Below are 22,558 nucleotides of genomic sequence, written 5' to 3'. Positions count from 1 at the left end.
TGGGGCTGTCCCGGACACGCCGACTTCGCCCATGCGCGACGTGTTTACCAAGAGCTCTGCTGACGTTTGATATAGAGTAGACTGTCTGTCATCACCTCGCTGGTATCACCTTTACACGTTACACGAAGCCGTCCTCGACCGAAGCGGAAAGAGCGACCACTCGAAACCGACCTAGCCGAACACACACATATACGCAAAGATGTTCGGATCTATAGACCCTCAGTTGGACCGCGCGGAGGAGCTCCACGGCCCTCCGGCGAAAGGACAGCCATACAGTGTGGCGTTGCCAGGCTCAGAGGCAGAGGGAAGGAGCGCCATCTACAGGCATTGGAGGTTTACGGACAAGCCTCTGCTAGATCACCTTGTCCCTGAGATCAGGACACCCCACGAGGCATTCGAGAACTCGGTCGCCAAATGGCCCAAGAACAAGTGCCTGGGCCACCGCCCCTACGACACCGCTACCAAGACCTTCGGTCCCTACGTTTGGGAAGACTACGAGACAGTCGCCAAGCGGAGAACGAACTTTGGCGCCGGCCTGGTACATCTGCACAAACAAGCTGGCGTTACCGCGCCAAAGTACGGCATTGGACTGTGGTGTCAGAACAGGCCGGAATGGCAGATCACGGATCTGGCGTGCATGTCACAAGGACTCTACACCGTTTCCATCTACGACACGCTAGGTCCAGACACGACCGAATACATCATCAACCACTCTGAGCTGGCTTGCGTAGTTGCTGGAGTGAACCACGTTACCGCGCTGTTGAAGCTGAAACCTCGACTGCCTTCGCTGAAGCTCATCGTGGTACTCGACCCGCTCTCCGCCGGCGAGCTTCCCGGAGAGTCCAAGGGCGACATCCTGAACTCGCTTGCGAGCGAACAAGGTGTGACAATTCACTACATCAAGGATGTGGAAGCTTTGGGCGAGAGGCAACCAATCCCGATGAACCCTCCTACACCTGAGGACATTGTCACTATCAACTACACATCTGGCACCACGGGAAACCCCAAGGGCGTCGTTCTGTCTCACAGGAACGCGCATGCCGGAACATGCACATCCATGGTCATCATGGGTAGCAGTCCTAACGAGGTCATCTGCTCTTTCTTGCCCCTGGCACATATTTACCAGCGGCTGGGAGAACACAGTGGGCTGGCAACTGGTGCTGCTATTGGTTACTTCCATGGAAACATCGCAGAGCTAGTAGATGACTTGCAGATGCTGCGACCGACCATCTTCTCTGGTGTACCCAGGCTGTACAACCGCTTCGGAGCTAAGATCAAGGAAGCAACCGTCCAAGCCACTGGCGTCAAGGGAGCACTATCCCGACACGTGGTATCGACCAAGCTGGCGGCTCTCAACGACAAGCAAAACCCTACCAACAAGCACATGCTCTACGACCGCATCTGGGCTAAGAAGGTTTCTGCTGGTCTTGGATTGGATCGCGCAAAGGTACTTGTTAGTGGCTCTGCGCCCATTGATCCCAGTCTGCATCAATTCCTCCGCATCGTCTTCGGAACCAACTTCACACAAGGATACGGTCTTACCGAGACTTACGCCGTTGCACTCGTCCAGCACGAGGGTGACTTCTCCGCTGGCAACTGCGGTGGTGTTGGACCGAACACAGAGTGCGCTCTGCTCGACGTGCCTGACATGGAGTACATGTCCACCGATAAGCCGCACCCTCGTGGTGAGCTGCTGATTCGCTCTGCATCGCAGTTCAAGGAGTACTTCCGCAACGAGGAGGAGACTGCCAAGGCGATTGACGCCGATGGATGGTTCCACACTGGTGACATCTGCTCCGTCGACGAACTCGGTCGCTTCAAGATCATCGACCGCAGGAAGAACGTTCTCAAGCTCGCACAGGGTGAGTACATCTCCCCCGAGCGGATCGAGAATGTATACCTTGCAAACTGCAGCTACCTCGCTTCTGGCTACGTCCATGGCGACTCGCATCAATCCTTCCTCGTGGCCATCTTTGGTGTCGCGCCCGACATCTTCCCACAATTCGCATCCAAGGTGCTCGGTGAGAAGATCCCGGAAGGTGACATCGCGAAGTTGAAGGAGGTCTGCAAGAACAAGAAGGTCGAACAGGCGGTACTTAAGGAGCTGGAAAAGGTGGGACGAAAGAACAAGTTCAACAGCTACGAGCGCGTTAAGGCTGTGCGGTTGTTTGTTGATCCTTGGACCATCGAAAACCAACTTTTGACCCCAACGTAAGTTCAACTTGACATACTACACAGACATTTCACTAACACTACGCAGATTGAAGTTGAAGCGCCCGCAAACCGTCAAGGCTTTCAGGAAGGAGCTGGACGACTGCTACGAAGAGGCACTTGCCGAGGAGTCGAAGGCCAAGGCGAAGTTGTAGAGAGTGGAACTGCATGTTTGGCGTCTGGCGGCCGTACGAGGATACCTAGACAGTGATTGCATGGTTGCTTTCCTAGCGCGCGGGTACTCAGGCACCCTGTGCGAGTCATGGTACCATGGAACTGCATATAGATCGGTCGATTGAGTGTACAGTAGCGGTAATACTACAAACTGAACATGTTCATCCGACCGCTGTGGAGATTTCCCGGCTGATGTGCTGGTGAAGGGATAAAAATTGCAAGCGGTGAACGATAGTCGACAACGTGTCACGGGCCGTAGTGGAGGGTAGCGAGCAATGAGTGGGTGCCAAGTCACGCATTGACAGGGTCCTCCTCACCTCGGAAGCCGTAGCCAGTAATTGTCGTGTCCGACGCTGCAACCAGCGATGCAACTTCTCGACTAATTTCTGCACAAAACAAACACGCAGGCTCCTCCGCTATACACCCTCGACCCTTCTCCGCCTTATTGCCGCCTCGCCGCTTCCTCGAGGCGCGCTCCCTTATCTCCACCACCTCACTGTATCTTAGCGCCGCGAGCACCCCAGACGGATGCCCATTACACGCGCAACGGCTCTGGCCATGAGCGACGACGCCGCCGATGAGTCGACACAGCCGCGCGCGTCGCGCTTCAAGGAACACACAAACACCAACGGCAGCATACGACCGCCGCCGGACGAGCTATGGAAAGACATCGGCATCGAAGAGCTGATCGAGCAGTTCAACGAGGAGAACGCGAAGCCGCCGACGTCGAGAAAGAGCTCTGCGAACCGCATGCCCCGCCTGGTCAAGTCGGCTTCTTCGAGGGCTGCTTCCGGCAGCGGGACCCCCACGGAATCCAGCTTTAGCACAAGCGTCCAGGCATCGGCAACCGCGCCGACGGAGACAACGTATGCCCGCCTCCAGCGCGCGTTCGCTTCCATGTTCGGAAGTGTTCTGGGCAAGCGCAAAGCTGGGAACGCAGACGCGGAGCGGGAGAAGGACCAGCACCAGCAACTACTCGACCAGCGCAAGAGGGATGCCGAAATCGCCTACCATGAAGCGAAGGACCTGGGTCTTCTTCCTCAACCCAAGGTCTTTGTACGACCCGCTATGAGGTCGCGGCAGTTTGGTACACCATCCCAGCCTGTTGCGGCTGAGAAGATGCAGCTTGGCTTGACCGCAGCCATGGCCGAGGCAGCGACCCCAATCCGTACACCGCGAACGCCGACCCTCCGCCACACCCCCAGCAAGAAAGACCTGCACAAGCAGAAGAAGCTCACGAAGCGCGTCTCCGATCTCGAGTACAAGCTCGCCTCTGCGAAGAAGGAGCTCCAGACCGTCCTCTACAACGACATACCGCCCGTCCCACGCATCCCCGACTTCGCACCACCCACCCCCGACGTCACCCCGAGCGAAAACGAAGACCCATCACGAAACACTACCCCCGTCGAAGTTGAGCCACCCGCCAGCATCGGCAAGATCGTAAAGAAGCGCAAAGCCACCATCCACGACTCGGACGGCGAGTACAAGCCCATACCCACCGACTCCGAAGGCGACATCGACATGCTCTCCGCTGCATCCGCCTCTGAAGCCGAAGTGTCGGAGCGCACCGAGCGCAGTATAAAACGCGTCAAGAGCACCGCGAGCAAGAAGAGTCCTGGCAGACGGTCTAGCTCGAGGCTCACAAAGAGGTTCTCGAGGAGTAATCTGAAGAGCGAAGAGCCTGTGCGTGTTGTGCCTGATGGTAGGGATGTACCTGATGTGCCTAGTATACCGCGTGAGATGGAGGGCAAGGGCAAGAAGGTCAAGGTTGGGGATGATGGGTTTGGAGGGTTGGGCCATGAGATCTTTTGACTAGAAGATTGATGATTTGTTTGGGAGATGTTGAAAAGCTTGCTTTACTTGATGAGACTATTGGGCGTTGTTCGCATCATCAGCCTGGGAATATCTTGCATAGCACATGGAGTGTGCGGGAAAGGCGTTCGCTGGATATCTTGTCCCTCTTCCCCCTTCTTCTTTTCAGGTCCTTTTCCTTTTTGTCATTTTCCGTTTACATCATCAGCGTCTCTCTCTCGACTACTCGCACTGTGTGCGGGACTGGAGTTGCTATACTTCTTGTATCTGTCTTGGTCAGAGAATTTGGTCTTTTCCCCATTAATGTTCTGGAGCATTTTGTATAGGTATTGTCTATGCATGAAAGCGACGAAATTACGACTTAATAGCATACAATGGCATAATATCTATTCTTGAACAAGCTGGTGTTCGGGGTGTCAGGACTCGGAAGTGTACTACTTGCATCTGGGAAAATGTGTTCTGAGACCGAGATTGGTAGCTTGTAAGACTATTCTGGTACGAGCGCATGTCTTAGCACTCTAGATCATTACGCTGTTGTAGTCGCTTGTCGTCATGCAAGACATAGTAAGACATGCTCAGATACATATCTCTAGACATCAAAAGTCTCAGACCGGCTACGACCAAGAGCGATATATCTACCTTACCATAGGCTCACAAGCAAAGAGATGCACAACAGCAAGACACCATAATACCACAGCAAGATATCCAGAACACCGCCAACCAAACAAACACCACGCACACAACATGCCTTACCACCCCGACTCAACATCCCGCGCCCTCTTCATCCGACACCACATCCACACTCCTACCACCCTGCAAGAAGTCCTCTGCTCTATCTGTCGCCAGCGTTGCACCGACCGCCATCAAGTCGTTCAGATCACTGCACATCCGGAATGTCAGTGTGTGTTTGGCGAGACGTGTCTGCTGCAGTGGTTGAGGTCTGGAAGTGCGGCATGTGGTACTTGTCCAAGTTGTAGGGCTGTACTGTTTAATAGGGGGGTTGATGATGATGATGATGATGATGAGGAGGAAAGCGATGGAGATGGGGAGGAAGAGGATGACGATGAGGACCAGGATGAGGACAGTGAAGAAGATGAGACAAGAGAAGAAGATGTACGCGGACGACAGCGGACAAGACAGGAAAACGGACGTCGACCTCGTCGCCATAGAACGCCTTTGTCTTCGCGCTCAATATCACGAGCATCCTCCTCAGCCTTTTCTGCCGTTGTATCCGTCACAGCACCACCACGCTCTTTCCACCGCCGTCGCCGCTCACCCTCCCCTTCTCCCTCCCCATCTTCAGCAGCCACCTCGCGCACCCTCTCAACCCCACCCACACCCACGCTCAATTCCACCCTCGCAATCGACACCCTAGTCACCGACCTCTGGGCCGGAACCTGGGACCTCGTAACAGAAAGCTGGTCGCTGACCCCAAACGACGCTTCGCGCTCACGCAGCATCACCCGCGCGCAACTCGTCATGTTGGTCCGTGATGTCAATCCTTTCGAGGAGGAGTTGGAGGATGCGGTGCTTGAGCATCTTGTTGTGAGAGCGAGGAAGATGGTGGTGAAGCATAGGCGGAATGGGGAGTATGCTGATGGAGGGGAGTTGAGGGTGGAGAGGGAGGTTGTTAGGTTGGCGGTTGGGTATGGGGTGTAGATGGTCCGCGGGTGTGTTTGCTTTTGCGTGTGCTTGGTTGTTGGATGTGGTCTAGATTTCGTGTGTAACTTTATGGTGTTTGCTTTTTGTTATATTGGTTTCCAACATTATTTGGACATGTGAACTCGGATTAGATATGCTATTCGGTCGTACAGCGACACAGCAAACCCATTTCGTCCGCAAACAAGCAGCTTCTCAGCCTGTCTGCATACTGCAGCTCGATAACAAACGTAGCAAATCTCACATTACACTGCGCCTATCAACTTTGATGCTTCCAAATACCCTGCACGAACGCCCGATTAACCCCGCAGAACCACGGCGGCTACTCCCATTTCCGAACCACGGACATGCGGGTCATCCGGTTGTGGCAGTCACGCCAGCCAATCGCAAATCAGGGATATAGTTCCGCTCCACCACCTCTTTCCCTCCCCCCTGCTGCGTGCGCCCCACGTCATCGATAGGCCCCAGTCTAGAAACGAGACAATGGGCATTGTTTGGCAGCCTGGCAGGCCTATATAGTCAAGGTGGGTCTGGGACTTTCTGACGTGCGTGCTTGCATACTGTCTACCACTCCCGCGCGACAAACTACTTACGGAATTTCATGTACGAACATAAACCCGAGAAAATGGCCGACGAGAAGAAAGAACAGGTGAAGCGTGTTGCGGCGGAGAAGAAGGATCAGGCGGAGCGGGTGGCTGCTGAGAATGGAATGTGAGTTTGTGGTGCTGTGAAGTCGAGATGCGATGGGTTGCTAATGGATGAGTAGTGCTAATCCTTCGGGTGCGATGATTGCGGCTTTTGCGCCTATGTATCTCGCTGCCATACCTCTTACGTACGTCTGCTCAGGCTCTCGAAGCCGTTCGTTAAACCGGACTGGAACTGACTGGATCGAATAGCTCCTTCCTCACAAAACCGAACAGCGTCACGCAATCGCTGGTTCATGCTCTCATCAAGTTGATTCCAGGAGTTACCGTACGTCTTCAGTTCTTTTACCCTGATATAATACTGATAGCAACATTCAGACTACAGCGATAACTTCCGGACGCGCAATCCCCGCCCTCTCAGCTCTATACATATTCTGGACCTTCGGCGCATCGGGCGCACTCTCCGCAGCAGGACAAGCCATGGGACGGGAAGAAGGTCTTGACCTGGAACATTCGAGGAAGCATATTCACAAGCTCGATGGACTGCCACTGAGGCTGAGGAGTGCGCATTATGCGCTTATGGAGAACTTCCCTGGTAAGTCGAAATTTCTCGCAGTGCCCCCTGTCAGTAAAGATTGCTAACGTGATCGTGATCGTAGGCTTCGCCCTTGCTGCCGCGCTGGCGCAGGTCCTTGCGCCTCGAGATGCACAGATCGTGAACCTCCTGGGATACCATGTCATCGCCAAGTTGCTTGTACATTACCCGTCTTACCTGAGCAACGTGGCTCTACCGAGGACTGCTGCGCATGTTACTGCCACGGCGGCTTTGATCAACATTTGCTGGAGGTTGGCTGCTGGCAACTAGAATGGAAGGAAATTTTGAAGTCGTGTTGATTAGGTAGAGACTACTATCCGAAACTATCCAAGACGTGTCTGTGGCTACCATCCTATCTATGCAAGGAAGCTCATCTTGCTACTAGTACCGCTCTTGTACTTGTATTCCCTCTCATAGTAGTTCTGATCAACTACATCCTCTTCACCGAGGAGATCCTCACCTGCGAGAGCCTTGTCGTGCAGGACCATGGTTGCAACCTTCGACTCTCCCAAACCGTTCTTACTGGCTACCCTGCGGACCTCTTGCAGAATACGATCCGAGAGACGTTGATACATGGGGTCGTCAGGAGGATTGTCGCCTCCTGGGCCTTCCTTGGAAGAGCCACCATCGCTCTCAAACGGCTCGAAGTAAGCAATCACCGTTTCCAGCTCAGAGAAGTTTGCCAAAACCTCAGCGTAGGCGGCAAAACGGTTGTCGAAGCCGGTGATCTGCGCTCCGGTAACGCCATGTATCTTGCCAGCGAAGCCGTCATGCTTCCATGGAAGTCCAAACATGAGGTGTCGGAATCCCAGCCGCTTGAGGTTGGGACGGATAGCCAAGATTTTCTTCAGCATACCTACGTTGAGAGAGTTCGCCCCAAAGCTCAGATCACATGACTCCAGATCAGAATGGCTGGCGATCATCCGAGCCAAGTCCGGCTGCCAAGGGTTGAGCGAGACGACTTTGAGGTCTTTCAGGGTCGAGAATGAAGCGAGAAACGCCTCAAGACCGTTGGGATTCTCCTCCCAAAGCTCTTCAGCATAGTCCCAGTTCTGCACGTCCAGCTTCTGAAGACTGACGTCAGCAGCCATGAAGTGTCTGAGGAAGCGGGGTAGCAGCTGGCAGTCATCCAGTTCGAGCCGACGTATGCTAGAGAAGTTGATGCATGTGTAGGTATCCAGGGGGAATCCGTGGCCAAAGTCGAAGTGACCGAGGCGCAGATGCGTGATGTTGAAGCAGCGGATGGCGGGGGGTGGCGCAGGAGCCATGTTGAAGATGTTTGCACAGTCATGCTCGGGCCATCGCATCGACCATGCTACGGATTCGAAACCTTGTGCGGTCGGGAACCCAAAGGCGCCGAGAACTCTACGGAACATGTTCACCGACGTGCCTGTCTCTGAATTGCGGTGTGACATAGCCTTATAACCGCCACCGTGCACCAGGAGTGCGTCTTTGCTTTCTCTTCGGGTAGGCTGGAACGTGTAGTTGACTGAAGAGTCCATCATACGGTGTGGCTGCGGGATAGAGTCACAAGCCCATGGAAGATACAGCTCTTTGAGGTTTTCCTTCAGTGGCATCGAGTCGGCATCGAATAGCATCTGGAGATAGGTATCGACCTTGCGAGTGAGGGAGACGTCAGTAAGCCGAAGCTCCTTCAGCGGTACGTCACGGAGCTCCATGAGAAACTCAGCCAGAATATATCCGACTTCCTCATCGTTCGAAGCAGAGAGAGTCAGTGTTTGCGTCCGGTGAAGTTTCATCTGGTCCAGGGTACATGGCAGATAGGTATCCGCCATGAAGCTAGCGTCCTGACACGGGCTTTGGTCGATGTTGATGACGACGTGTTGGTAGAGAGGGCGAGCAGCGGGAGCTTGAAGATATTTGCAGACCAGAGTGACGTCGTACAGGAATTGTCTACCTTTCTTTTCATGGTATAGCTGTATCAGTTAGCAGTGCTCCTCTGCATTTCGCTCAAGCATCTGGAAACTCAAGTTCTTTACTTACATGCTCCATAACATTGTCTAACAGCTCTACGGGGAGCTTGAGCAGGCCTTGACGCTCATTGGTCGGCGTTGTGGGGGCTGGTATAGCGACAGGCGCGGGGATGGGTGTAGGAACAAGTGCGGGGATGGGTGTAGCAATAGGCGCGGCATCGTTCAGTTTTGGTTTCTTCGATACCGCATCGTCTGACGGCGATGAAGAGCGGGAGCGAGGACGCTTTGACGGAACTTGACCCGGACTCGCTGTGTCCTTGTTCGCTGTAGTATCGGGCTCTGCGCTGTCGCGCTTGGCTCCTCCGGATGCGGGTTTCTCTTCTCCAAGTCCAATGGACGTGTGAGGGCGCTCCAATGGAGCGAGATCGTTATTCGATGTCATCTTGCCAGTGATCTCTGTCGACCCGAGCGACAGTCGCCAAATTGATCCAAGAAGTCGGGAGGTGGGAGGAAGGTGAGGGGGAGGTGAGAGAGATCAAGTGAGAGAGAGATCTAAGACGGTGTCAACACCGCGACCGTTTGCAATATTGCGTCACCCACTCAAGGCGCGCTAACGCGCACAGTCGCCCACACACCCGCTACAAATACCGCTTGTCTCACCCATTTCCTCTCTTTACTTTCTACCACTTCGCGTTCCCAAGATCAACCGCACTCCACAACCCTCTACTCACCCCTCTACTCACCCCTCTACTCACCCCTCTACTCATCTCTCTACTCACCCTCTACTCACCCTCTACTCATCCCTCTACTCACCCTCTACTCAACCGCGCCACCCGATCGCGCTACATCGTAAGTGATCCACCAACCCATCTGTTCTACTAAACGTGCAATAGCCGCCTGGAGATACCCTCCAGCCACATCACTTCGCTCACCGGGTGGAAGCGTCGAGTCGGCATAATAGCCACCAAAAGGCTCAACTTGTGTGGAGGGGACCCCAGGCCAAGCCACAGAAGCTTTCAACAGTTTCGCCAGTGCGAGTTGATCTACGAACGATGGTGAGCGACGGAGACGATACGGAGATCTTTAGAGGTCTACTTGGAGGCTCGCTGGTGCCTTTGAGGACGGTCGAAAACCAGCGCCCGTTCTACCCTTACCCCAACGTCCGGCATTCAACATAACCGGGAGGGAAACGCAGAACACCTTTTTTTCATTGATACGATTGCTTTACGCCGTCGATCGAGGAAGAAACAACATAGTGACATTCAGATGACGAGACCGCTGATTCATAAGTCTTTGGATTGGATATGGCGAGAAAGACAAAAGGCGGGGTAACTCGAGTATTTCCAAACCATCAACACCGCTGGACATAGAAGACTGAGCTCAGAGTGAGCGCGAGGCCTGGATCTGAGGAAGAGAGACAGCACGTACATGATTTGGGGGAGGGAGCGCGCGGTCACAAGGCTGGTGCACTCGTCGCGATCGTGTTCACGTCTATCTACATCTAGCTACGTAGCGACTGAGACATGACTTGCGACTCGCAAGTTGAGCTTCGCGTGACGACAAATCATCACCATCGGACTCACAATCGCGCACCAGCAACGAAACGGAGCAGTTCACTTGCTGGACCCGCGTTTCTCGTGAACATGGACGCAAAGTGATAACGAACAAGCATAGGTAGACAGATTTACGTAGTGAAAGTATTTGACATGAAAGTATGATTGGAGAATAAGAACAATGCGCCGGAAACCGAGTTTGGTGGCTGTTCTACGCGACCATATATCCTCCATAGCGAGGTTCTTCTTCGGCAAGTTCGGTGTCAAGTATCAAGATGGCACAATCATGAGCTTTGGGGTTGAGGAGATTCGTGTTCATGGCGTGAAGGAAGAGGTGGGAGATGTTGTCGTGCTGGGGTTTCCTGGCTGACGTCATGTCCCCACACTAGCCTGATTGGCTCCTTTCAGCCACCCAAGGTTTGCGCTGAAGATGGCAGCAAGCTGATTTCGTCGGTCGGCTGTGTTCTTTCCGGTCCGGCTTATTCATGGTAATATGAAGATGTATTCGCCCTTCGTCTGAGTGGCCGCGGGACTTCAACAATGCGATCGTCATGCGGGGCTCTCAAGACTCTGTCTGGCCTGCGCGTGCTGTCGTATGTGCTCTCGTTCTCAGGTTCTGGGCCGCGGACAACGAGTTCTGCCATGCCATCCTCGGTTGGGATAAACTGTATGGTACGGCCTTCCTTGTCGCCATTGAATTGCAGATTGAGCATAGCGTTTGGATCTACTTTCAAGCGAATCTCGTTGTTACCGTTGCTGATAACGGTGGCATCACCACTCTGCATCAGTGCGTTAATGTCTCTTCTTTCTACTTTGGGTTCGTCCGACTCATCGTCGGATGACGATACATGCGCCAGCTGTGCTTCAACAAAACGATCATCAATAAGATCCCTTCGGATCCTTGATGTCCAACCACGGTCTTCAGGTTGGCGCCTGTCAGCCTGAGATGAAGGCAATGTCGGACCCGACCCTGTGGGCAATACTCGAGTACTTTCGGATGTTCCGACTGATCTTTTCTGATCGACATTGGAGGCATGAGGGCTCTCGACCGCCGGTTCGTTCTTGAATGCATCTTCCCTTGTTACAGCCAGCTGTTCCTCCCTCATCTGTTCAGCTTGATCATTCAGCATAATATTCTCTTGTGGCCCCCTCTGCCTCACCCGGTGCTCCCACTCCGGAATGTAACGTGGAGATGGTAAGGGCGGCGGGGGTTTATTGTGTGCCGCCTTCGGAATCACCATTGGTGCATTTGTATATGGGAGGATAGGCTGTTGATATTGCGGCGATAATAAGAGCCCGTCATTGCGGTCACTCAAATCTGAACCAAGGGCCTCGTGTGACCCATCCTTAGGAAAGCTGTCATTTGGGATTGGGCTACCGTCCAGGTACTTAGCTTGGTCGTATTCGGTGGCGTGTGGGAGCCGGTTCTCCTCAACCGGGTCTTCGGCTTGGATACTTCGGCCGGATTCCGCAGCGGATCGATGGAGATCGGAGGTCCTCGACTTTGACGTAGAGACAAGAGGCTCAATATGTTCGAGACGCTCTTCTTTTGGGCGGTCTATCTGTCCAGCGATTGCTATCAGGGGTGTATGGTCTACCTCCCTGTCTACATCCGGACCGTTTTCAGTGTGATGATCTTGAGCTGTGTGGTCTCTCCAATGGCCTGGTGTCGTTCCGGCAAGACTTTTCCAATAGGCTCTCCAACGTTCTTCCAATTCTACGTTCTCCGCTTCCGTGGACGCTACTGTATCTTTCTTTTTCTCTAGATTAGATCCCAGGTCCGCAATGTGAGGCTCTGCGATCTCTTGATGTCGAATTAACGGCGGCGGGTCCAATATTATTGAGGGTATCTCCGCGAGAATGACAGGTTTAGTGCTGTTATCGCGAACGGTCTTTTCAGATTTTGTTGATGGTTCTGCGTTCGTATCATATGACCGTAACTTCTCCTCCGCGGCGGCGTCCAGATACTCTCTAAGAGTAGGCTCCATGTCAAGCTCAGTAGCCAACGGAGGGCGGATCTGCTCAGGCTCACTCGCGTCTGAGAGGTCCACGTCACCGTCTTCAGCAGCGCTCTTTGAACTGGGATCGCTGTCATCGTCTCTCTGAACATCTTCCTGGACACCTTGTTCATCATCCTCGTCATCACCGGAATTTGCTGGGAGAGCGAAGAGCGCTAACTGTTGTTGGTGGCGGCCCAGATGCTTTTGCAAGGCCCGCAATGTCATCCACTGACCACACAGCCTGCACTCTGTCTTCACATTGAGGGTCGCATGTTTGGTCGAAGTGCGCTTCAACGCGGAGAGCATGCTTGGGGCGGCCAAGTCTGGATGATGCTTTCGTACATGACTCTCAAAGCCAGATTCAGTTTCGAAAGTACAGCCACATTCGTCTATGCATTGCCACTCAATCCGATGGGCTTCAAGTTCGTGTGCAAACCACGCTTTGCGAGAGTCGTAGAGTCGATCAGCGATGGTACAATGTTCGTAGGTGCAACAGTACGGGTGCAAGTCTCGAAAGACGTGTTGTCTGCCCGAATTAGCAATGTGTAGTTCAAGTCGTAATACGTACTTACTTCCACTCAGCTACTGTGTGGATTGATACCAGAAGGAAGCAGAGAGGACATTCGAAGAAATCTTTGTCGCGAGCTGCTTTGGGCAAGGTCGGAACTCTGATGGCGGCTTTGTGAGAAGTAGCGTAAGATGTCTGCGATGCCACATCATCTCCCTCATCGAGCACTTCGAGACCTGATACTTGCTTTACGCGTGTTGCTTCAGTACTATTTGTTGTAAATTCTGTCGTCGCCTTCTCAAAGCCCAGCTTTTCGATATTCTTACTGAGCTTTTGATGATGCTCTTCTCGGTAACTCAGATATTGTCTTCGCGCAGACAAAGCGCGTCCCAACCTCTCAATAAGGTAGCGTGGCGCATCTCGAAACTTCTCTGCGACATGTTGTATATCGTGTTGCTCATAGAAGGATTTATCGATGCTGATGGTGCTTGTTGACTGACTGTTAGGTGCCGGGTTGCGTATGGCTATTGAGAGGCGGAAGAGTGAGGTGATCACAGACTTGATGCCTGTCACGAGCTGAAGGAGCTCTGTTTTCTCTTCGAGGTCAGTATCTGAGCTTTCCCCATCGGAGTTGGCCGAGTCAGTATCGGAAGCCGATAATTCGTCCCAAGGAATTATGTCGTACTTCACAATCGAGAGAGCTATCAGCGTCAGTCAATGCCACAAGTCGTAGATGGTGCTCATACACACCGTCTCGCAAAGCATCGGAAAGGGCATCAAGCTGACCATGAGTCTCCGATTTGAGATGGATGGCATCTCGAAGCCTATACGGTGTGTATTAGCCGTGTGCTATGAGCAAAGTCAATCAATGATCAATTGGAAGTTACCTGTACTCCAAGCTACGACGGCCCTTGCGATGCGCTGCGATGTTTCCTGCCCATAACTTGAATCGAGAGAATTCGTCTAGGATCACTGCTGGAGGAACTTGTGCAGCGAAATGAGTATCCTTTTCCAATGCAGCAGCAAGGCCCACAAAGTCTTGCGCGAGATGATCGACTCTCGTCGCGATGGCAACATCGACTGGCGTCACTGTCGTCGAGCTCATGATGCCAGGTGTTAGGAACGTATGCTTTCTGTATGTAAAATATGAAGAGGAGGCGTCGATGTCTTTCCGAGAATGACTCTGCAGCCTGCCCGTGCCTCACCGGGAACCCCGCGACCCCGCTTCGTGCGACCTGCACCACATCTCTCAACACACATCGCTCAGTCGTCGATGCTCATCATCAGACCTAAATTCACGTTGTCGTTCGCTCATTCGGCTCTCTTCTCTACCCTAATACCACCGAGTGTACCTTATATCGAACGTCGCACACCACAACGTACCTAATCCAACTTCCATTCGATGGCGACGGGTATCGAGGCCGCCGGCCTGGTGCTGGGCGCTATACCTTTGGTACTTGCGGGTTTGCAATTCTATGCCGAAGGAATCAGTGTGACGAAACGCTACTGGAGGTACAAGAGGGGTGTCAACGAGATTCTAAATGAGCTGAAGGTCGAGACTGCTATGTGCATCAACAGCATCAATATACTGTTATTCGGGATAGTCACCCCTAAAGAGATGGTTGGGTTTCTGAACGATCCACAAGGCGCACGTTGGAAAGAGGAGAAGTTCGATCGAAAGCTTCGCGCCAGGCTAAGAGCGAGCTATGACCCGTACATGGCAAGCATCCACCAAATGGTGATCATAGCTGAGAAGTTCAAAGAGCGATTGAAATTGGACGATGCGGGAAGGCCTCAGTTTTCCGAGAAAAATGCATTCAAGGAGCATTACGAGCGTTTGAAGTTCAGCCTGAAGAAATCGGACTACACGGAATTGATGGAACGGTTACGACGCGCGAATCTGGCCCTCGATCGCTTGACGAATCAGACGACGTACCTCGAGACCCACACACCGGATCGCTTGTCAGTCCCGAATTTCGGCATGATCAACGAGAGAGCAGATAGCTTCCACTCCGCGCTGAAGGCAGGTTGGAATTGCCCATGCTCGGCACACCATACCGTCAGTCTGCGCTTAGAGACACGCATCGAGGCCGTATCGAGTGATGAGGATGAGGACGACGATGCGCATATGATGCGTGACCCATTCCACGTTCTTTTCCATTACGACAGGGATCATGCAACTGAGCAATCAAGACAGGTTGGTGCTTGGTCCTGGGAGGAGGCGGATGTACGAGTCGATCCTATTCCAGACACTACACCGCATGTCCAACAAACTAGAGGTGTTCGGTTTGCAGCGCAGAATATGCAAAAGGCTGTGCGAGCGGCATTGGAAGCACGTCCGAACATGCAGCCCATAAAAGACTTGTGTGCTGCAATTTCGGAGCTCCAGAAACCACAGCGCGAAGTTTGCTTTTCTTTGCTTGCTAGCGAGATCGCGAAGCAAAAGTATGGTGTGCACATATACCCAACGAAACAGATGCCTCTCGACCCTGATACATGGTCGATTTCTTCGCTACATATGAGCTTGAACGACACGGATTTTGCTCGTCGCGATCGCTTGAAGTTGGCAGTCACACTTGCTTCAAGTGTTTTGCAGCTTCATGAAACCCCATGGCTTGATCAGTACTGGGGTAAAGACAGCATCTTCTTCGTGAAGCGACCTGGAATGACCATGTACGACCAGCCTTTCGTGTCATGGGACTCCAGTCGTACCACACCACCTGCAGAAGCTGGAATGCCCAAGTCAATGAATCACATCATCCGTAATCAGCCTTTGTACGCGCTTGGTGTCGCGTTAATAGAGCTCTGGTATGGCAAGCCTCTTCAAGAACTTTGGAAGGATGAGGATGGGCCTTTTTATACCGGTGTACGACAAGTCGATATCCTGACTGAATGGAATACCGCGAATCGACTTGTAGACGATCTATACAGCGAAGCTGGTCGTAGATATGGCGATGCCGTTCGGCGATGCATCCGCTGTGATTTCGATCGAAGAGCTAATAGTCTGGATGACATTCAGTTCCAGCGAGACGTATACCACGGCGTGGTATCGCAGTTGAAAGAGAACTACGAGTACTTGTTTTAGCACTAGTCATACTCAGCTTAAACTTCCATCGTCATCTTCAACAAAGAGCATAAGCGTCGCTATCGACGACAAAGGTTTTGACTATTTCCCACTCTAGCCGAAAGCGAGCATGACCACCAGCGAGTTATATGTTACCCTGTCAATCAGCTTGAGTGCCAGATGCGGGACGACGCAAGCTGGGCAATCGCATGTTCGGTAACGCTTCCACAGAGGCGGTAGTGTAGCGAAAGAAGACTATGCAAAAGCTCGTATGAGACCCTGCGGTCCCTCAATGCATGACTGAAGATCTTCTCATGTTGGTGAGGTTAAGTAAATGTTGGAACAAAGAAGAGGGTATGGTCGGGCGTAGAACAGGCAGGAGCGCTTGGAGACTCACACATTTATGGCTTCTTTGCATGGCAGTTCCTTTTCACCCTCACCGATATCTCAGCATCGTGGGTCCGAGCAGAGAGAGGGATCGATCTCGCGGAGCGCTCTATGACTACCGCGGAGCTACACCGAGAATCCGGGAAGGAAAGGGCGGAATCTTTTCGCCTTCCCCCTTGCGCCTTCCAAAGGTGGCAATTGATCGTGTCGCCAATCGCGAGGCTGGTCAGTGTTTGCCTCGTGCCAGCGGAACATAAATGGCAGCGGTTACCTCCCCCGAGAGTTTTCCTCTCCACACTTGCACCCTCAACTTGTTCTCTCTACTGCCGCGCTCTTAAACCATAAAATTTCTCACGAACTATAAACACAAAAGACAAAATATATATTGAAGTCATGTACTACCACCACGTTCTCTCTATTCTCCTCATCGTCGTCGGCATGGCGTTTGCGGCTCCTAGTCCGCACATCGGCATGATCAACAACGACAACGTCCGCGATGTCGGCGCTGTGTACTCTCAAGCAGAGTTCTCGTCCGCGCCTACGTTCCTCCTCATGGACAAGCAGAGCCCTAGGTGTATTCCACTGTACGTAATTCCATCACTCTTCCATCGCAGTCATTGACGTGTTGTAGCAACAACGACGACATCATGTCAATCATGATCTGCGTCGAGTCCATCGAGTGCAACTTTTGGAAGGTACGTATTCGACACATGATTGAGATCGGCCGTACGAACTAACAACCAAAAGAACAAGGACTGCGGCGGCTCAATTTCGGACGAGGAAGCCGCCTTCACCGTCGGTTGCGGCGATGTCCACAAGCTTCCTCTACCATTGACTGGCACATACGGCTCCTACAAGTGCCAGCATGTACATCTCAATACCTACGAGTCTTCGAGCACTGTCAGGGTCGAGACTACTCCTCACGACCCCAACAACGATGTGCTAGGCCAGGTATAAACTCGCATTATCTTCGATGACGCCAATCATTCACTGACCTTTCACAGTAAATCTTGCTTCCGTCGACTACTATCTCGGTGTCAATGCGATTATACTACATTTGGGTTGGTCAGCCTTACGACGATGGTGAGATTGATCTATTGACTGTGGTGGTTCATCTCTGCAGGTCCTATTTTGGATAGATCTAATGGCAGTCATGGACAGTAACGAGTGGTGGACAAGTAGCTTGGATTTCAGATATCGGCATCAACTTCATCTAACGAATTTGAAACCCTATCTTCATCTGTTAAGTCTTTGACCTATGCGTCACGGTGCTACGGCGGCGTGGAAGGTTTTAATGACATCCATGCCGTGTGGTAATCTGAAACAGCACTGTTCCGAGATTACTTTGCGCATGCAAGCTGGCATCGCACATCAAATTGACTACATATGCGGTACGACCCGGAATCATTAGCGATTGCTAACGTCGCTTCACACCAGATGAAACATATCCAAGACCGCCCGCCCCTTCATCAATGGAAAAATGGATATCATAACTCAGTACTCCGACGCGTTGCGCTTCTTCCCAATTGCTTGGTCTCAACACTATGCCTTTGACTTCTGACCCAGTAGCGGTATCTGCATGCCCTCACTAAGCTGGATTCTTGGGCCTGGTATCTCGCTCATTTGCTCTCTCTTGGGTGTATCACCAAGCTTCTTCCACATGAGTTGCAGCATGACATGCCCCGGCGTGATGCCGGTCTGCTGCGATCCCCAACGGAACTGCCATAGTGGAAGAGATTCGTTGACAGTGGGGGTACGCTTAGCATCGTAATAGCATGCTACATCTCCGAAGCAGAGGAAGACGTATGGGAACCCGGTCTATATGCGCATTAGCAATGTCTTCTGGCGAGCCAAGCTGGGAACAATACTTACTATAGTGTATAGCTCGTCGTAAATGTCAACGTTGCGCTCCGTACACGTCCACGCATAATCGCCTTGCCCGTAGTGACTGTCGACGTTCTCTTCTTGACTAGCGTCTTGGAATGTGCAGTTGCCATTGTGAGTGCTAAGAGTATAAGGGTAGTCATCCATGCGCTCGAATGTCCCGCATTCCTTCCCGCTCCCACTGTCATGGACGAATTTGCCATGTGCATTCAGGCATCCTACACTGGACTCTGGGGTTGCGGTGCCCCAGTTGTCGGAGGCTAAAACGTAGATGTGACCAATGCCGCTGAAGTCTGCTTGTTGTATACCAGCGTATGTAGGTAGTGCGAGCGAGGTAACGAGCAGGAGAAGCGTGGTGGGGATGTTGGCAAACATGATGCGCAGACGTTGGTTTGCGTTCCGAGAGGAGAGAGACGAGTATGCAAGCTTTCCAAGGTTCAGTCGGTAGTGTTATAGCGAAATGAATCCTACTCTGGGGAAAGCAAGTACCCAGGCTCTTTATGTTGATCGACCGTAGCACAGCTCAGGCGTACCGTGCCACGCTATACAACAAAGAGCGTGCCTGGCAAACCCCTCGCGCCGTCTCTCTAGGAGCAAGCACTAGGCTCTTTGGTGGGGAAGAGACACGCCCTTGCGAAACCTACCCCAAGAATGCTGCGGGATAGATTAATTTCCCCAGGAAACCAATTTCGGATCCCCTCCTCGTGATGACGGTAGACAAGCTCGCTTCCCAATTTGAGGAAAACGAAGTCTAGATACTTCAACGTTGGCGAATAGGCGAGAAGGAAATAATCGCATAGCATACGGCGTGACCTTGTACTTAATATCGAACGTTGGGCCTTAACAGCATCGGGACGAATGTCGCGCGTATAGGACATCATGCTAAGAGCTGAGGAATGGTACAGATATGCACGGGTTTACCAAGGCGGACGCACCACGTGCCCAATCACAAGGAACATGGCGAATCGTCGGCAGGCAGAGAGATGAGGGATCGAAGGATCAGGCGTCGGGCGGACTTGGAGCTTGTTTCATTTAGCCAGAAATGCCGAAGCAGATATGTCAGAGATCTGTAAGCGTGGATTGTTGGAGAGCGGACGGAGATGTCAGCGGAGGGACATTTGGGAAGCGGCGAGAGGTGCCGAGGCGCCAGTGGAGCTTGGACTTGAACGTCGCGCGCAAGCGAGGTATGGCGAGCAGCTGAACCATGTGTCCTACCCGTCTCATCATCTATGACCGACTCGACTTCATGGTTTGAAGATGAGTACGAATTGGAGTCGACCGCATCTCATCAATATGTGTCGATAACTGGACAAGAGAAACTATGATGACGGCGATTCTGACCCCGCGAGCGGCCCAATTGAACCCCTCCGAAGACCCTCAAACCCCGAACCAGTTCTTCCCTACATCACGATACCCGAGTCCGGGATGATAATGGCAAATGCTGGCCACTCCTGTCGATCTCCCGCAAGATACCCACAAGCCCGCGCATCATCTCCGCTGAACCCAGCTTAGCGCTTTCGGCAGCATTACGCATCACTCATGAAGTCCGGAATAGCGCCTTCTCCTGGGATGATCAGAGCTAGTTCTACCGACTGCATCTGGATCTTGGCGACTAACTAGGCTAAACTACAAACTCACGATACTGGGGGACGGGTCTTAAGAGCAGCGCATATGATGCGTTTGGCGCCTAAATTCTTATCAAGAAGAACGTCTTCTCGTTTCAGGGCGCCACACGTCAACCATGTCATGTCGGCATGCAACTATTCTACCAGCCAATCCCTCGCCTGCTGAACATGATATCATGTCGGTGTCGTTTTCAACAATACATCGATGCATCACCGTTACTGCGCCTTCCGCATGGGGACAGAAGGGTATAAGAATCTGCACGCCAGTGGTAAGGGCAGAATTGGGGCAGTGCATGTGAGAAGGATTGAGTATGGAGGGTACAGTATCACACGTGCACCTCATATAAGGGAAAAGCTGAACAGGTCCGCAGCCTACATCAACATAGAAACTTGCTAAGTAAGTAACCCGACGTTAATGTAGGCTCCAGACCTGTTTGGTTTTTTCCTAGATTGACGTGCGTGGGCGGTTACAGTGATTAGCTCTTTGACTATAGGAACACGCAATAGGGTTGGTCTCGAGCCGAAGACTGGGATGTAGGCGTTCAGAGCCAGAGGACCTTGCGGCGTAGCGTAGAAAGATGCACCGAGTTGATAGGTGCGGACATTCGCGAAATGTGCCACACCTTATAATATTATGCGACCTTAAATAATGCATTCGAAGAGCGTTATGTTAAGAAACTATTGTTTATTTAGAGAGCTTATTATACTCTATCTAAGCTAATATAATGTCTATACAGAGCTATAAGGTATAAGAGTCTTATAAAGATTAGATAGTTAATATTATATTAAATTATAATATTATTATAGTAAGGCTTAAAAAAAGTACTTAAAAGTTAAATATATATAGTATAAGCTATTAGCCTAAAATAGGCCTAATACCTAAGAAACTAAACTATTATACGTTCTTTTCTAAAAGTGCTTAAAGTTCTAACTAAGTGTCTAGAACATTAAAGTAGAAGTCTATAGGCCTAGCTATACTTCTTAAAGAAAACTTAGACTATATACTCTAACTATAAAGTAAGAAGTAGTATATTAATATAAGGTATATATATAATAAAAAGAGTAAGAGAAGTAAAGACTATAGAGAAGTAAAGAGAGTAAGAGGTAATAAGTAACCTTATAAGAGCTAGAGTCTAGAGTAGAGTCTAGAGTAAGATTAATAGAAAGAAAAAGTATTTAAAAAGTAACTATAAGGCGTTAGACTTCTAGTAGACTAGAATACTTATATAGAGAACTCTATACTAGCTATAGATATATATAAAAAAGTAGAGTAACTAGACTTAGTTATCTTAGAGCTAAGAATATCTATAAATATCTTAGTTAAGTAGAAATATACGCTATAATTAGCTTAATAGGCTTTAGAAGTAATATAGTTAAGTAATTCTATAGATAACTAGCTAGTTCTTTTTAAGCTCTTATCTAATAAATAGAGTAAAGTAACTATAAGCTCTTTATAGTTATTATATATATAGAATATATTATAAGACTCTAGCTTACTAGAGTTCTAATTATAGTAGTTATAGACTAATTCTTTATAGTCTTAGAGATTATAGTATAGCTACTAGTTATTACTTTAGTTATTACCTATCTACTTAACTATATACTAGAGGTATTTATAGTAGTTTATATATAAGTTAATAATATTATAATATATATAGAAGTCTAAAACCTAGATAATAATATACTTAGTAAGTCTCTTATTAGTAAGATAGACTTTAGATAGCTTAATATTACTAGTATAAAGCTAGCTAAAGAGAGCGTTATTCTTATAGAGCTAAAGTAGCTATAAGTAGAATATAGAAAATAAACTATAAAAGTTTAGAGAAAGCTCTAATTTATAAGCTATATTATTAATTACTTATATAACTTAGTAGAGTCTAAAGTTCTTATAATCTAGAGACTTAACTAGCCTCTTAGTTTAAATATAGTAAGTATTTAGTATTACCTAATTACTAACTTTAAATTAGAGTATAAAGTAGTAGTTTATATCTATAAACTTACGTATCTTTTTATAAAACTATAATAGCTTACTTTAGAAGTAGAGCTATATTACTTTAATATAGCTAGTAAGCGCGTTAGTAGAGTAGTTTTAAAGTATTATAGTAGTAGAGTATATATATAAGAGCTCTAAACTAGATCTTAGTTAATATCTCTTTATAGCCTAGAATAGAGAAACTCTAGTTATAGCGCTAGTAGTAGAATTAGCCTTAAACTCTATAAGAAGTAGTAATTATACTTAGTCTATTTAAAAATAGTTAACGTAAAAGTAGAAGTACTATTTAAGATTAGCGTTAGTATTTTTAGTTTATTTATTAGTCTTAGAGTAATAGAAGGTAGATAGCTTAGAGGCTATTTCTACTCTTTTATATAGACATCTCTAAAACGCAAAAGTAAACTAATAGCTATAGTCTAATACTAAAGTCTTAGAGTAGCTTTTCTTATACTATATATATTCTATAAATTTATTAATAATAGTAAAGACTTTAAAGTTTTCTATAGTAATAAACT

The 22,558-nt window shown here is 50.1% G+C and overlaps 8 protein-coding genes across 8 annotated transcripts; 5 read left to right on the top strand and 3 right to left on the bottom strand.

Annotated features, from left to right (window-relative positions):
* Window positions 1-199: 199 nt before the first annotated feature.
* Window positions 200-2,366, top strand: J4E83_002886 (uncharacterized protein; the record flags this gene model as incomplete). Its single annotated transcript, XM_049329827.1, has 2 exons — window positions 200-2,211; window positions 2,261-2,366. The coding sequence occupies 2 exons, from the start codon at window positions 200-202 to the stop codon at window positions 2,364-2,366; spliced, it is 2,118 nt and encodes a 705-aa protein (XP_049191506.1).
* Window positions 2,367-2,943: 577 nt separating this feature from the next.
* J4E83_002885 (uncharacterized protein) lies at window positions 2,944-4,197 on the top strand (the record flags this gene model as incomplete). Its single annotated transcript, XM_049329826.1, has 1 exon — window positions 2,944-4,197. The coding sequence occupies one exon, from the start codon at window positions 2,944-2,946 to the stop codon at window positions 4,195-4,197; it is 1,254 nt and encodes a 417-aa protein (XP_049191505.1).
* A 2,284-nt stretch (window positions 4,198-6,481) lies between these two features.
* J4E83_002884 (uncharacterized protein) lies at window positions 6,482-7,365 on the top strand (the record flags this gene model as incomplete). Its single annotated transcript, XM_049329825.1, has 5 exons — window positions 6,482-6,567; window positions 6,623-6,688; window positions 6,753-6,828; window positions 6,879-7,095; window positions 7,160-7,365. The coding sequence occupies 5 exons, from the start codon at window positions 6,482-6,484 to the stop codon at window positions 7,363-7,365; spliced, it is 651 nt and encodes a 216-aa protein (XP_049191504.1).
* Window positions 7,366-7,451: 86 nt separating this feature from the next.
* Window positions 7,452-9,471, bottom strand: J4E83_002883 (uncharacterized protein; the record flags this gene model as incomplete). The annotated part of the gene is made up of 2 exons (XM_049329824.1): window positions 7,452-9,032; window positions 9,100-9,471. 2 exons carry the CDS (start codon window positions 9,469-9,471, stop codon window positions 7,452-7,454), a joined length of 1,953 nt encoding a protein of 650 aa, XP_049191503.1.
* Window positions 9,472-11,061: 1,590 nt separating this feature from the next.
* J4E83_002882 (uncharacterized protein) lies at window positions 11,062-12,696 on the bottom strand (the record flags this gene model as incomplete). The annotated part of the gene is made up of 1 exon (XM_049329823.1): window positions 11,062-12,696. A coding segment is annotated over one exon (1,635 nt), but the record flags the coding sequence as incomplete, so codon positions are not given.
* Window positions 12,697-14,492: 1,796 nt separating this feature from the next.
* On the top strand, window positions 14,493-16,175 carry J4E83_002881 (uncharacterized protein; the record flags this gene model as incomplete). The annotated part of the gene is made up of 1 exon (XM_049329822.1): window positions 14,493-16,175. One exon carries the CDS (start codon window positions 14,493-14,495, stop codon window positions 16,173-16,175), a length of 1,683 nt encoding a protein of 560 aa, XP_049191501.1.
* An 837-nt stretch (window positions 16,176-17,012) lies between these two features.
* Window positions 17,013-17,498, top strand: J4E83_002880 (uncharacterized protein; the record flags this gene model as incomplete). Its single annotated transcript, XM_049329821.1, has 3 exons — window positions 17,013-17,125; window positions 17,173-17,236; window positions 17,289-17,498. 3 exons carry the CDS (start codon window positions 17,013-17,015, stop codon window positions 17,496-17,498), a joined length of 387 nt encoding a protein of 128 aa, XP_049191500.1.
* Window positions 17,499-18,083: 585 nt separating this feature from the next.
* Window positions 18,084-18,800, bottom strand: J4E83_002879 (uncharacterized protein; the record flags this gene model as incomplete). Its single annotated transcript, XM_049329820.1, has 2 exons — window positions 18,084-18,359; window positions 18,414-18,800. 2 exons carry the CDS (start codon window positions 18,798-18,800, stop codon window positions 18,084-18,086), a joined length of 663 nt encoding a protein of 220 aa, XP_049191499.1.
* Between the last annotated feature and the right edge of the window lie 3,758 nt (window positions 18,801-22,558).

This window comes from Alternaria metachromatica, assembly GCF_023757995.1.
Source record: "Alternaria metachromatica strain BMP 0045 chromosome Unknown scaffold_4, whole genome shotgun sequence".
Taxonomy (NCBI): Eukaryota; Fungi; Ascomycota; class Dothideomycetes; order Pleosporales; family Pleosporaceae; genus Alternaria; species Alternaria metachromatica.
The sequence above is the reverse complement of the archived record's forward strand: the minus strand, read 5'-3'. Positions and strand labels throughout refer to the sequence as shown.